Raw genomic sequence first — 13,473 nt, forward strand, 5'->3', positions numbered from 1 at the left:
CCAACTTCGGAACTGGGCCAACCGCGACCGCGCGCGCCTCACATCCATGGAGGCGCGTGGGGTTCTGGGTCGAATGGAATCCTCGTGGAACTGACACACACGGGAGGAGAGTTGCATGGCGTGTGCGTACTGCGTGTCTTCGATCGTAGGGGGTTTGTTGTGGATCCCACCCCCGCTCGCGTCCGGATACCGCGCGCGCGAATATTCGTCGATACGATGTGCATTCGCGAGTTTTGGTCGGGGGGAGGGGGGAAGGGAGAAGGGTGGAGGGATGCGATGTAGGTGTTGCGCGCCTCTCGCGCGCAGATGGGATAACGAATCGCCGGCTGCACTTCCGAAGATACATCTCCGTGATGTACAACCCGTCGCGGTACGCGAACCAGCGTTTCCCCGACGTGTACATACGATGCTGGCGGTGTTTTCCTCACGTCTCCTTCCGGGATCACCCAATTCCACGGCGGTCTTCCTACCTCTTCCTTGTCCCGACCCGCATATACCTACCCACTTCACGACGGTGGGGGAAAATTTGCGCAGTGTCGCCCTACTGGAGGGGTGGTTGCCGAGATAGCAGCAGTAGTCACGGTCAAGATGGTATTGATAATCGCCAATAGACGGTCGCGCGAACGACTTCATAGGAGAGACCCCTAACGACCAATGCGAATGGAAATTACGAACACAGAGAAGAGTACTGTAGCCCAAGCAAAACCGAATAGGGCACTGGGAGGGAGGGGGGGGGGAGGAGGGAAGGGGAACGGAATTAGCGGGGGAGCGGAACCGCGAGAGGGTTAACGGGGAGAGGGGATGCACAACGCGAGAGAACGGGGACGAGTAGGGGTGGTACCGGGACGGAGCCTGCACGGAGGTTGCTGTCGACGCCCTGCCGCTGCTTCCTGGTTTCCCTATATTGATTTTCCACCGCGCGCGTGAGCTAGAGAGAGACGGGAATGGAGCCGAGAAACGTTTCCCCTCTGTGTGCATGTATAGGTGTGTGTGTTCGCGCGTGAGCCCAGTGCTCGTGGATGCGTGGGTGCGCGCGTGCGCCCGTGTGCGTGCACGCGCGCGCGAAACGGCCCGGGAGAGGGAAGCGGATTGGTACCCAGGTGGGGTCCGGGGGGCCCGCGAGCACGAGGAAGGAAGAGACACCAGGACCAAGGGGGTTATACGGGCGGCGCGAAGGGGACGCGTTCGAGGAGAAGGTGGGGCCACCTTTTGCACCTCCATGCCGGCCATGCCGGCGTGGAAAGATGGGCACGATTATTCGACATCAGGGGGTCCACCCCTTTCGTTCCTCTCCGCTCCATTCGTACGATATATATACCTGGGTATATCCGTCTCTCCCTTCTCCCTCCTCCCTGCCGTGCTCCGCCGCGTTTGACCAAATAAGTGTCACGGCCGTTTCCTTTCAGGACGACGACGGCGAAGGCCGCACTCCGCTCCGCGTTGGCGTAAATTTCAATATTGGTCCAGGATGGGTGAGACGCGTGAGGATTATCACATACTGCGAGAGATTTATTTATACCTCGTATCAAATAACACTATTACGCGCATGATTTACGATTCATTATATAGCGGTGGCACTAATGCGCGATGAGATATTGTATGTTTATACAAATTATCCGAGGCGTGCCTGAAGTATAATTCAGGAACAGAAATATCCTCCGACAAGTTTGGAGAGTCGATCTTTTTTGAGATCTTTCTAATCTTGCGCGATCGAAAATTCGCATATTATTTATTTTTTAGCTTCACGCATAGCTCGTAGATTGTTTCATAGACGTTTTCTAAGGGCAGACGTGTAGAAATATGAAACATTTATAGCTGCCAGACATTCCGAGATGTTCCGTCCACTCGGCGATGCTCCAAAGGGGAAGCATTTATTTGCGCGAATAGACATTTCTCCTGCACCGTGCCACCGCCCGTTATTTTTCGTTACATTGGCCGTTCTTCTCAATTGGTCACCTTCAAAGGTTCTCGGTTCTCCTCCGTTATCATGTCTTACCCATTTCTTTTTCCCATAACTCCTTGTCTGCTTCCCTTACGAGACACTACATGCACGAGAAGAAATCAGGACAAAGAAATCGCTGCGAAAAGGAAGATGTACTCGCTCGGATTATTCTTGATAAACACTTTTCCAGAAACATGGAAAATAAAATTTTTATACTGTATCTCAATATGATTTAATCATTCACGGCTCAGGCTATAATACTATAATACTTAACGTAAAAGTTTCTATTTTTTGATGTATTATTTTGTGTAAATACACACAAAATATAATCTTTCATTGTTTGGTAGCGTTTGTAGAAAATCGCTATCGATGCGAATGGTTAAATTAAATGTATCCTTAGCAAGTCGAGATTCACTTGAATCTCTGCATAATGCGCGTATATCGATCAAGATTTACAAACGATGCTGGATATGACATATTGATCTAATTGTAGAGATAAATTTTCGGGGTCCGACCTTTTTTTGTCGAACTTTCCACGCAAGGAAGTCGACAATTCCGTGGCGTGACGTTAGAAATAAAAAATAGAGGCCGCGTCGGGCTTTATCAAACTTTCGTCGGGAACATGGCATTTCGGCCGCGCGATAGCCGAAATAAAGGAAAGAAAACGGATGTGCATTAAGGGTGTGGCGTGACGGCGGGGTGGACTTTTGAATATAAGCCCCCGCTTTAACTGCACACCCCCGATTCGTTACAAGTGGCCTATTACAGGCCTTTCTCTAGCCCGTCTTTTATCCCTGCACTTTCTTTCCTGCCGCTCGCGGGTGGCATGCTTCTTTCTGGCAGATACTTCCTTCCCACCGCCGCGGGAGAACGTTACTCCTCTTATCGTTTTTCAAGTTCTCCGCTTCACTTGTCCTCCTCCCCCCGGGTGCGCTTGCTGGTTTACGCGGTATTCCATCCAGTACATTCGCTCACCGCTAGAAAGCTTTTTCCTAACCAGAAGTAAGCACCTTATCTCTTGAAATGGCTCGCGGCGGAAATTGAAAAATCCAAAATTCATGGAGTTTTATGCGCCACTTTTTGTATATCATAGCGAGAACATCCTCAGTTTTTGTCTCGCTGAGACAATCGTCGTAATGGAGGCCCGCGAGTATCGTCCGCGCGAAATTAAGTGAAGTAGGCAAACATTTCGCCATTAGCGCATTTCGAAATTAAGATTTGTAGACGTGAGAAGAACATGATTTTACTTGAATGTCACGTATCCAAGATACATAACTGCAAAAGCTACTCGTATTTTACGAACTGTAATAACTTTATGACATCGTATCTTTTTAACTATCTGACACTTGCTTAAAATTACTTCGAGTATCAATATTCAAGAAATAGTTTGTTTAAAACATAATGCAACAACTGAGTTATAGGATCCATTATGAATATGAGATTCATGGTGTCTCCTCGATATTTTCCAGGATCGTATGACGGCTAATGGAAACTCACCGTTAGACAACATGAGGACTTTGGAACACTATCTGAGCGACATTATGCGAGCCGGCGCGGCGGACACCCCGGAACATCTGAAAGGTATGTCTCATATCTTCCTAAGCTATACGTGCATTCGAGACGATGTACATTGTACAACGAGCGTGCAATATCCGCGAAAGTAGCGATCCGCGTGTTAACATCCGTTAAGCCAGAAACGTAGAAAATCCCTTGAAGTCTTTACGTAATTGCTGAGAGCTCCGCTCTCTTTCGCGTTTACAACGGCTGAGAATGCGTTAACAATTCCACGAAATATTTTACGACAGCTGTTACACTCCCACTAAAAGCTCACTATCAGCCTTATCCTCAAATCCTCAAAACTCGAATTTGGCACATCGTGACATTAATGATTAATTGAGCGATTTTTAACTTCAACTGCTTAGAAAAAGAGCAACGCAAAATACTAGTAATGATTTTAATAGATGGATAAACGTATAATAGATTCATTAACAACGCAACAATTAATTGATGCAAATTAATCGCTTACCATTATAAATGCGCGTCAATATAGTCGTATAGAGAAAATAGGACAACACATGGAAATTTGCACGTGTTACTCAACTTTACGCGTTTTAAAATAGAATAGAGTAGGCTTTGAATTGTAGATTCTCTTCAAGTAATTCGACAGAGAACGTAAAGCGACGTAAACTTGGCTGGCTGCCACAGATTTTGTATTATTACGCGATAACGTGACAATAACGAAAACGAATACGAGTCTCAATGACTTTATGGAGAAATTAGGAAAAAAACGATTATTTTACGATGTATCGCTCCAGTTTGTTTTCCGCTATCGACTTGTAGATTCCAATTATACGTTGCATAGCGATAAAATATAGCGCGCGGTGTCCACTCCGTCTTACTTCTTTATGTGACGTAGCGCAACGTTCGTGATCGCACAACCTCTATATATATGTATATACATATATTTCCCCGCATCGATCTTCAGTCGTAACGTTGCATTTAATGCACCGTTTGATTACGTCGCTTCGGGTCTACGTCTATTACATCGAGAGTGCACTCGAGGTCGATCGCCCCGATATGAACCCGCGTAAACGTGCGATATAACGATGCCATTGAAATTGAAGAGCAATTAGCGCGCGAAACCGAGTACGGAATCTACGTGAAAATGTTTCCTAGTGCCATTCAGAGCGTTCTGCAAAATTTTAATCCTATCGCAAATTCATTTGTAGTGTTTGCGGCAACCGGCAATATTAACAAGACAAACGATGGATTCTGTACAAATATGCAGAGCGCGTGTGTTCATTTTAACCGATTTTCCGTTACGCGAAACGCTGCTCGCGAAATACTGCTATGTCGTGACACAGCAGCGATCTTTGCATGAATGAGCCTCTTTACGGTAGGACCGGGAGACCAATCGAACAACTAAAACCCAACCAACCCCGAACGATCACTCGACGCACCGTCGGAGCACACTCTCTGCACCCTCCACTCGACGCGTTCTACTCACTTTACGTCGGCACGTAGAGAGACGACGCCGTGCAACTATGCGATGCGTACATATACGGACGGACGGACGGACGGACGCACATTGCGTTGAAGAGAGCGAGAGAGTGAAAGCTGCGGAGGCAGGACGACATGCGTCTCGTCTGCGTCGTTCCTCTTTTACCCCTTTTCGCTCGTCATTTTCTTTTTTGCGCCCGACCTGTCTGCCGGAAGAGAAAGAGAGAAAGAAAGGAAGAAGAGGGAAGGTGACGGGGGAGAGAAAGAGAGAGAGAGAGAACCAACAAACCCCTCAGACAAGCGTTCTCGCACCCTGCAGTCAAGGGCAAGGGTGCCATTGCCGAGAGTCTATCGTGTCGGGCAGTTTCCGTACGGCGAAACCGTACAACAACCAGAAGAGGAAGAGGGAGAGAAAGAGAGGATGAACGGGATCGGGGGTCGGACACCCCGGCGCAAAAAATCTCGGATTTTTCCCTAGCGAACTTCAAACGAACCCATCTACTTGATCCCGAAAAAGGGTTCGCCGTATCGCCGCGAAAGTCTTCTTCGCCTCGAAGAAGCGGGGCGACGCCGACGCGACGGTGCAAAGCGGGAGAGCGCTGAGTTTAGCGGAATGTCTATAGTCCGGCATCGTTGGGATTTATCGATCGCACCGTGCTTCTAGAGGAAGACAATGCGAGCGCTGAGGAGGTAGCTACCATTGACGGGTCACGAAGAGAGGGGTAACCTGAATTAGGTGGATGTATGATAATCGGATATCTGTGTTTCCTCGCGGGTGCATGCTGCATTACTAAAGTTGCTTGGAAGTTTCACCGGGAAATTAGGACGATGTCGTAGAGCGTTAATATGCCCTTTCGTAGTATTGTCGACATTATTTCTTTTCATCCTTAATGAGAATGCTCTTATAAATGATGTAAAAGAAAAGTCTCTTGTTTGAAAAATTACGACGGCTACAGTTTATATTACGTTTCTCTCAATTGTTCCCTTTCATTGTAACGATAATAACTCTGCTCATTATATTCCGTCCTTTCGAAGATCGAGTTAGTTTTAAATTATATCGTGCTATCGATTGAGAAAGTACAGAAAGAGAGGGACATAACTTCAGGCACGTTCGGTAGACCGACACCTTTATTGTTTCGTATAATTATCTTGAAAATTGCTGGGATGACGTCAGCGGTCTTCGTGGGGAGATTCTTTTGTTTTAATCCAACCGCGCGCGCCTCGGCCGCAATTAAAATCTGATCCGCTGGAAAACAAAGTTAAATAACGATGTACTATATAAGTGAAGCATCGATGGCAGAAGGGAGTGTCAACTTCTTACAAAAGAGGAAGATGTGCAGAAGAAGATGAGCGGCAATACACTAAGAGAGCAGATGACACAGGAAGTGATTGATGAGGGAAGAACTCATGGAGAGAGGATCTTACAAAAAGATATATTTTCTACAAATATAATTTTTTTTCTAAACTCTTAAAAAAGAAAACGCTAAAAAAATGACTAGCGAGAAGATTATTATAATATTATTTCCGCCGTTTGTCGAATATTTACAAGTACTTATCGATTAAAAATATTGATAGATAAAACACGGTATTCTCTCAGAGTAAATATTAATGGCATAAATATAAATATTAACCGCAGTCAGATTTATTACAATGGCGTTCGAATGTTATTCAATTTTGAATGAATATTTTCCAAGAATATATATAGGCTCTTGAAACAATCAAGAATTTTAGGAGTTAATTCTCTTCGTGGCAACTTGTGCGGAAATATAATACGAGTAATCGGGTTCAAGTATCGCCCATCTTGGATTATAAAGTTTCAAATTCTCGAAGTTTATCGGCGCGCGTCCGGTTTCCGGTATACAGTACGTCTATTAGGAGGAAAACTTCGTTGAAGTTTCGCGGCAGGGGGCTAGGCGCGGTGAATCGTCCGTTTTCCTGCGATGATGATTACGCGAACGAGCTAGCCGTAGTTACATCCGGATTTTCTAAAAACTTGACCTACTGCCATGACGCTAAAATGGCACGGCGACATTTTTCGAGATGGCATCGGCGAGTACGCCCACTCAGCGCTGCTCCACAATGCCGCTGAGACGAGAGCTTTTTGCTAAAGGAAAAAGCTATTCTGGCTACGAAGTTAGCTTAGCTCGCTCCGCTTTTCACTTCGAACTTTCCGTGTGAAAAATAGCACTTTAAATTTCTAATCTATCTCAGATAACGTTTTTCTCTTTTCTTGGCTCTACGGCTATCTAGGAAGACAAATATTCAAGCTAAACGAGAGATTTTAAGTAGATGAATAAAAATAATATTTTATGTTTTAATGCGACTCACGCACACACATATATTCATTACCATTGACATATTTATCTACAAAATCTAGAAGAAAGCTAAAGAAACATACAGAAAAAACGCGCGTATTTGTTCATATATATTTATTCATGTACTTGAACTAAATCGTCAAACAGAGATAAACTGATAAGTGTCGAGGGATCAATATTTTTTCAAGCTTGTTATTGTTGTCGTTTTGTTTCTTTCACATGATATTTTATTTCTTAAAATGTCGTGACACGCTACTAATACTATACTGCAGGAAGCGTTCGATATTGACAATAACGTAGAGAGGGCAAATTTATCTTGCCCCTTTAATAAATGTATAGTTTCATTCATAGATACGCGAGCATGGATCACCCACGGTCACCTCTGAATAAACGGCGATGTGAGGCGTTTAATACACGTTTCGCGCGTCCTTGAACAGCGCAGGCTTTGTAATTCCATTTTCTGACCTATATGTAACTGTCATGTAATCAGCTAGTAACAGGACGGGATTCGTAGAGGGTGGTTTTAACGGTTGCGTTCTCCAGTCACCTAGGGTTTCATTGGATTATGTATTTTATCCCCCTTTTCTCTTTGTCATTCTGTCTCTTCCCCCTCTTTTTCTCTCTCTCTCTCTCTCTCTCTCCCTTCGCTTCTCGCTTTATCCTTCCGACATCCATCCCTCACCTCTTCTCGAGTCGTACATAAGCGTGTACATATAATTGAAAAAGTGAATGGATAACGAGAGTGTACGCGCACACACGTGCAGGTTTACCGCACCGTCACGACCTTGAGAGAAAACAATTGATGCATGTGTGCGTGGGTACATTCTCTCTGCGCTTTCAATTTTCAACTTAATTAAACGTCGAGTCTTCTGAACCAATGAAAACGTTTCCTGTAAGGATGTTTTGTGAGGAAACTATAACGTAGAGAGGAACGTGAAATACGGTATTTGAACAGAAATCTAGATCCCACCGCCGCGCCGCGTCGCGGCGAAAGACGACGCTCGGCCCTCTAATCCTATTTTCATATTTACATTGAACATATTCCGCGACACATCGTATAAAACGTAGAATCAAGCCGCTATATTTAACGCCGAAATGTGCGAGCGGGTGATAATAATATTTAATGAATCAGCGGAACGTCTATAAATATGTTAGCGATTCAAATATATTTTCGCTACGTTGGCATAAAGAGTTGAGTCCCGATTTAAAATTAAGTTCGTCAGGAGGGAAATCGCATTCCGCAGATTTCGCGAAATTCGCTATACAGAAAAGAGTATCAAATTTTCCCTTACGGTCCCGCACGTAAGCGATGCAGCGTGATCGGTTCTCAGAAATAGAGTATCCGATATATATGTGTAGAAAATTAGATCCGAGAGGGGCATCAAATGTACTGCCGTACTACGAGCACGTGCTCGAATGCGTTCTTTATCGATTTTACAAAGTTCGACTGGGTTCCAAGAAACATGTAGATCGTGGAAGGTAGAAACGCGAAGAGTCAATGAACCCCCGTTCCTATACGATTCACTGTAAAACTCCGGTGTGCGCGATTTTATTGATTTTTCACAATCCGACGCGCTGCTTTTCCAGTTAGCGGAAGTGACTGCGCGCCCTACCGCCGCTGCCCGCCCCCTTTTTCTTTGAATTTAGGGTGAGAAGCCTTTGCCAGAGAGAGGAAGAATTGCGCGAAGTCAATGAACTTTTCTTAACGAAACACTTCCGCGAAGAGCATCGTTACGAACTTCGGTAAATTTAAAACGAGTCTACATATTTTCCTCATATTATATTCTTATCAATTCTTATAAATTGACTCTCGCATCTTCAATCTTGGCGCAGGTAGAATTTTTAAAAAGTTTCGAAGACAATCTTCTTACGAACTTTTTTTTCAATTATTTATTCATCAAACACTGTACACTGGTCTCGGACTGGATGTTTTCTTGGAAAATAATCGCGAGAGAATTTTCTTTAACCTTCTCGAGGTGACGAGTCCCTTTCTACGGGGGTGGAAAGAGAGAATCACACGGATTGAGGTCGCACGGCCGTTTCATCGGCAAATCCATGATGTGCCTGTCACGAGGTGGCGCCATCCAGATACGATATTGGCGGAGATTATATGAGGAGCCGAAGATGTGGGCGGCTATCGATCGTAGTCGATATGAGAAAACTTGGCGGAAGGACGCGAGGCTAAGGTAATAGCCGCGCCGCGGCCGGTTTAATAGGGCCTATCGGTAGTGGCCGGTCCTCTCTCTCCTCGGTTTTTCCTTCGGCTTTCGAATCCTCGTTATTTTCCTCCCCACGCCGGGATACTTTCTTCGGAAGAAGGAAAATATTGGATCCGTTTGCAGAACGTCGTGCGAGCCCTCCTTTTACGGATTTTGTTATCCTCCTCAGCACTAAGAGCAGCTCTTGTCTTTTCCTCGAAGAAAAATTATGTGGCTTCTCGAATTTATTGATACTACCGCGTTCCAAGTTAAGAGAAAGAGAAAGAGAGAGAAAGAGAGATCCCTCACATACATTTCTTTTACATTTGTAGTTGATATATAGTTTCAAAGGTTGCGCGACTCTAAATTTAGTCCAACCATGAAAGAGACCTTGTCTTTTTTCGCATCGTAACATTTTAAGATCAAAATGAGATGCTCGAATTTGTTTTTTTTTCTAATTTTGGACAGATTTCTTCTTTCACAATTTCTTTACTCTTATATAATTTGTTCATTGACATTTTCATTTTTTTTTTCAATAATTAATAGTTTTTAACAAGATTTAACGATACCGCAGTAATTCTTTCGTGCCGCAAGAGCAAAGATGTCGTAACTTCCTCTGCGACACAGAAGAATTGCTTCGCTCAAGAATTACATTCCGACGATGCGATACCATCTCTCGTAAGCCTGCGGCAGATAAAACGAGCTATTCGCTATCTTGACGCGCGTTTTCAGAGTTCTCGCACAACGCCGAAGATTGCAGATAGATGCCCGAGAAATAAAAAGAAATAAAAAATTAAGTTGGAACTTAACGCATAAATATTTTAGCTTTCTTGAAAGCTCGATCTTGTTAGAATTAGCCTAATATTGACCGATTCGCGACTGTTATAGTTACAGCTTGGACGACTATTCGAAACTTGGTCGCGTTAATCTACTCAGACCTTATCGCTTCGTTCGCTTCGCACATATCATGCGTCGTTATCAGACATTACCTCACTTTCTTAAGACTGCTATCGGGCACATTACGTTTGGTGCGTCTCGCTGCGAGTCTCTCGAAAAAAATTAAGTAGACACGCTGGTCCGCGTTACGACATTCGTACGTTCAGACTTCATATTAATTGCTCGATATCGCGCGCGACAAGCGTAATCTCAACGAAGACCCAAATCTCGCCTTTCGCAATGCTACGTAACGCTTTATAATATTTAATCACTTATTAATAACTATCTATTTTTATTCGTATACAATTTCAATAAATTATTTTTCGTACGTCATACACCTCTAATTTTCTTTGCCAAAAAAAATATATTTTAACTAATCGAAATGGAAAACGTAGCTATGGTGAAACATGTAACTGTGTGAGTAAACGGACATGCCATGCGTCGCCATATCGGCATGTGACTAGATCGTGGAATCTCCCTTATAAATATGACATATACAGCAAACAGTGTTCGTGTCATCACAACCAGACGATGTCAGTTCCAAAACTGAAGAGAAGCAAAATCGTGGAAACCTCATCAAAGCGAGCTTTGAACTTAAGGGAATTCAGCGACGCTCTATACATCAAATTATAACCCGTCATTATTCGATTTTTCTCGTCTCGGCGAACGCGATATTCCCCTCCTATGAAATACGGAACAGCTTCAAGCGGTTCGATAACCCGTTTCGGTCATTTGTCACCTTCTCCGACGTTATTCTTAGGAAGTCTTTTATCACCGGAACGACGTCATGCTTTTTCGGTGGGTTTTCGCATTTCGAGTCTGGAATTTGCGAGTGCGGCGTCGTCGCGAGATAGGGTCCACGATCGCGATCTCCGCTGGTCTGGAGCGGAATATCGATCTCGGAGGTTCCGCTCCGAGAGAAAGATTAGCAGCCGCGCGACGGCGCGCGGTCAGGTTGCCTCCTGCCAGGAGCTCTCGCTATTCGCGTGTTGCCCGGCTATCGACCGAGTTCACCGAGTGCAGGTGGCTTCCAGGTGATCGACGAGCTAGAAAGGAGGAATGCTGCCATCTCTGAGAAACTACCGAAAGGAGACACGCTCGTTCGACGCCTTTAATTAAATGTACTTTCGTAGAGCGAGAGGAGATTATAATAAACGAGCCCTCGAACGGCCGTTTGTTATTTCTCCCGCGAAACCTTCTCTCGACGCGAAAACCGTCCGATCGTTTCTCTCTGTTGTACGAAAACGGAGCGAGATGGGTCGCGGGAAAAAATGGAGATTTTAATAAATGTAATAATATATAAAACATTTTGACATTAATCTCTTTGAAAAGAGGTTCACGACAAAATAATTTTAATGTGGAATATTAGATTATGGAAAAAAAAACGTAATGAGAACGCCTACGTGCGCCTTTTATTTCATGCCTTTTTCACGAATTCGCGCATACGCGAATTTCTCTCACGCAAAATAGAACAAGGGCTTATTTAGATCTGGATGGAGTTGGCAGTGCGCCTATTGACCGAATGCCACCGTCAGCCGCATTGCAGTGACCTGCGACAACGTGCTTTAAAAATCGCGCCGGAAAGAGAGAAGCTCGTGATCGATGATTTTACAAACATCGTTAAATATTTACAAATGTCAAAAAATGATATATTTTCTCGCAGGAACACAGTTATAGTATTAGAAAAATTATATAAATCAAACATTTAATTACTACTGACATTTTCTCTGACAACAGTAGCAACAGTAGTACATTGTTGTCCAAATTAATCATCAGGGACTAACTTAATCAATTAACCCTTCAGCGGTGACGCCTCTCGTGCTACAATGTTGCAATGTACATATAAATAGATCTATCTTGTAATACATCGCTACGCTACGCTATATTTAGAAACATGAAATAAACTTTGGATAATATTTCTTAGTTTCTTTTACGTTGAAAATATTTATATAATCTAGATGAAAGTTGTTTGTATGCTTTTAACACAACACAGGCAACCGAGAAAATTGAAAAAAAAATTCTTTTAAAAGTCCTGCTCGATGAAAGCGTTCATACGCACTATACAATCAACACGAAAGTTCGCGTTACGAAAAACAAGACTTGCGTCATTACTTCGCGATGTGTTTTTCGGACAAATTATAAATAAACATTTGACAGTATTCGAGTAGTCCTTTGTGCCTTTCGCCCCGTGTCATTAGCGGCGTGCATTTAAGCCGATATGTAGCCCGTCGTCGAAACAAAGCACCGCAAATATCCCGGAGGACAAAAGACCCCACATCAAAGACTAAAAAAAGGGGGGGTTGAAAGGAGGATGAGTTGGAGGAAGGGTGAATACGGAGGCGAGAACGGACGAAAGCGTCGAGCGGACGAATGAGCGAGGCACGCACGAACGAAATGCGAGAGATCCTTCAGGAACGGCGGAAGTTTCTCCCTTTTTCTCGGCCTTGCGCCCCCGCGTGATCAAGGTCAAGGTTTGAATCCACAGATGATATTTCGTGATTTTCCAACCTTATACGCGTTTCGCGTGTTACATTCCTTCAACTCGGCGTAGATCGCGCGTGTTGAAGCGTTTGAATCTGTCGTTAAATATTCCGCAAGAACTCTGAAGCAAACGCGTCAGTTTGCGAAATCAGCCAGAGGCGAATGTAAATCCGTCCCCAGCTCTGTCGCTTTTCCCGTATATGTATATATACATACTTTCGCCCTGCGCGCGCCGTAGAATATATATATTTCCGCGTATTTATGACTGCGCTAACGGTTGACACCGGCCGCTTCCAATCGCGGCGAATTAACGCTAACGACGTTACGCCCTTATTATACGCGGCTCGTAATAATCGGCGGGTCAAACGATCGGGCGAAAGTCACGACACGGCTTATTCCCCCGAGAGTTTCTCGACCCGTTCGAGAGACCGCAACGTTTATTTCCGCGGTCCTGCAAAACCGCAGTAGAATAGTGGTTCGCGTCGATTTGCAATCGGCAAAACACTGCAGGTACAGTTACGATTCTTCTTAGCGGCTTACAGCTCGCGCTTACTTATTCGTTACTCTAATAATTTTCGAAATATTAATTCCAAATATATAT

General features: G+C 44.3%; 1 protein-coding gene across 1 annotated transcript in view; it reads left to right on the forward strand.

Annotated features, from left to right (window-relative positions):
• Positions 1-13,473, forward strand: part of LOC105453239 (cytoplasmic polyadenylation element-binding protein 2) — a 128,074-nt gene that overhangs the window by 11,855 nt on the left and 102,746 nt on the right. Inside the window, exon 2 of the mRNA XM_011695022.1 lies at positions 3,412-3,523. Within this exon, the coding sequence (XP_011693324.1) occupies positions 3,412-3,523 (112 nt within the window). The remainder of the gene's footprint in view (positions 1-3,411; positions 3,524-13,473) is intronic.

Source organism: Wasmannia auropunctata, unplaced genomic scaffold (genome assembly GCF_000956235.1).
Source record: "Wasmannia auropunctata unplaced genomic scaffold, wasmannia.A_1.0 LD336001.1, whole genome shotgun sequence".
NCBI classification, from domain to species: Eukaryota; Metazoa; Arthropoda; class Insecta; order Hymenoptera; family Formicidae; genus Wasmannia; species Wasmannia auropunctata.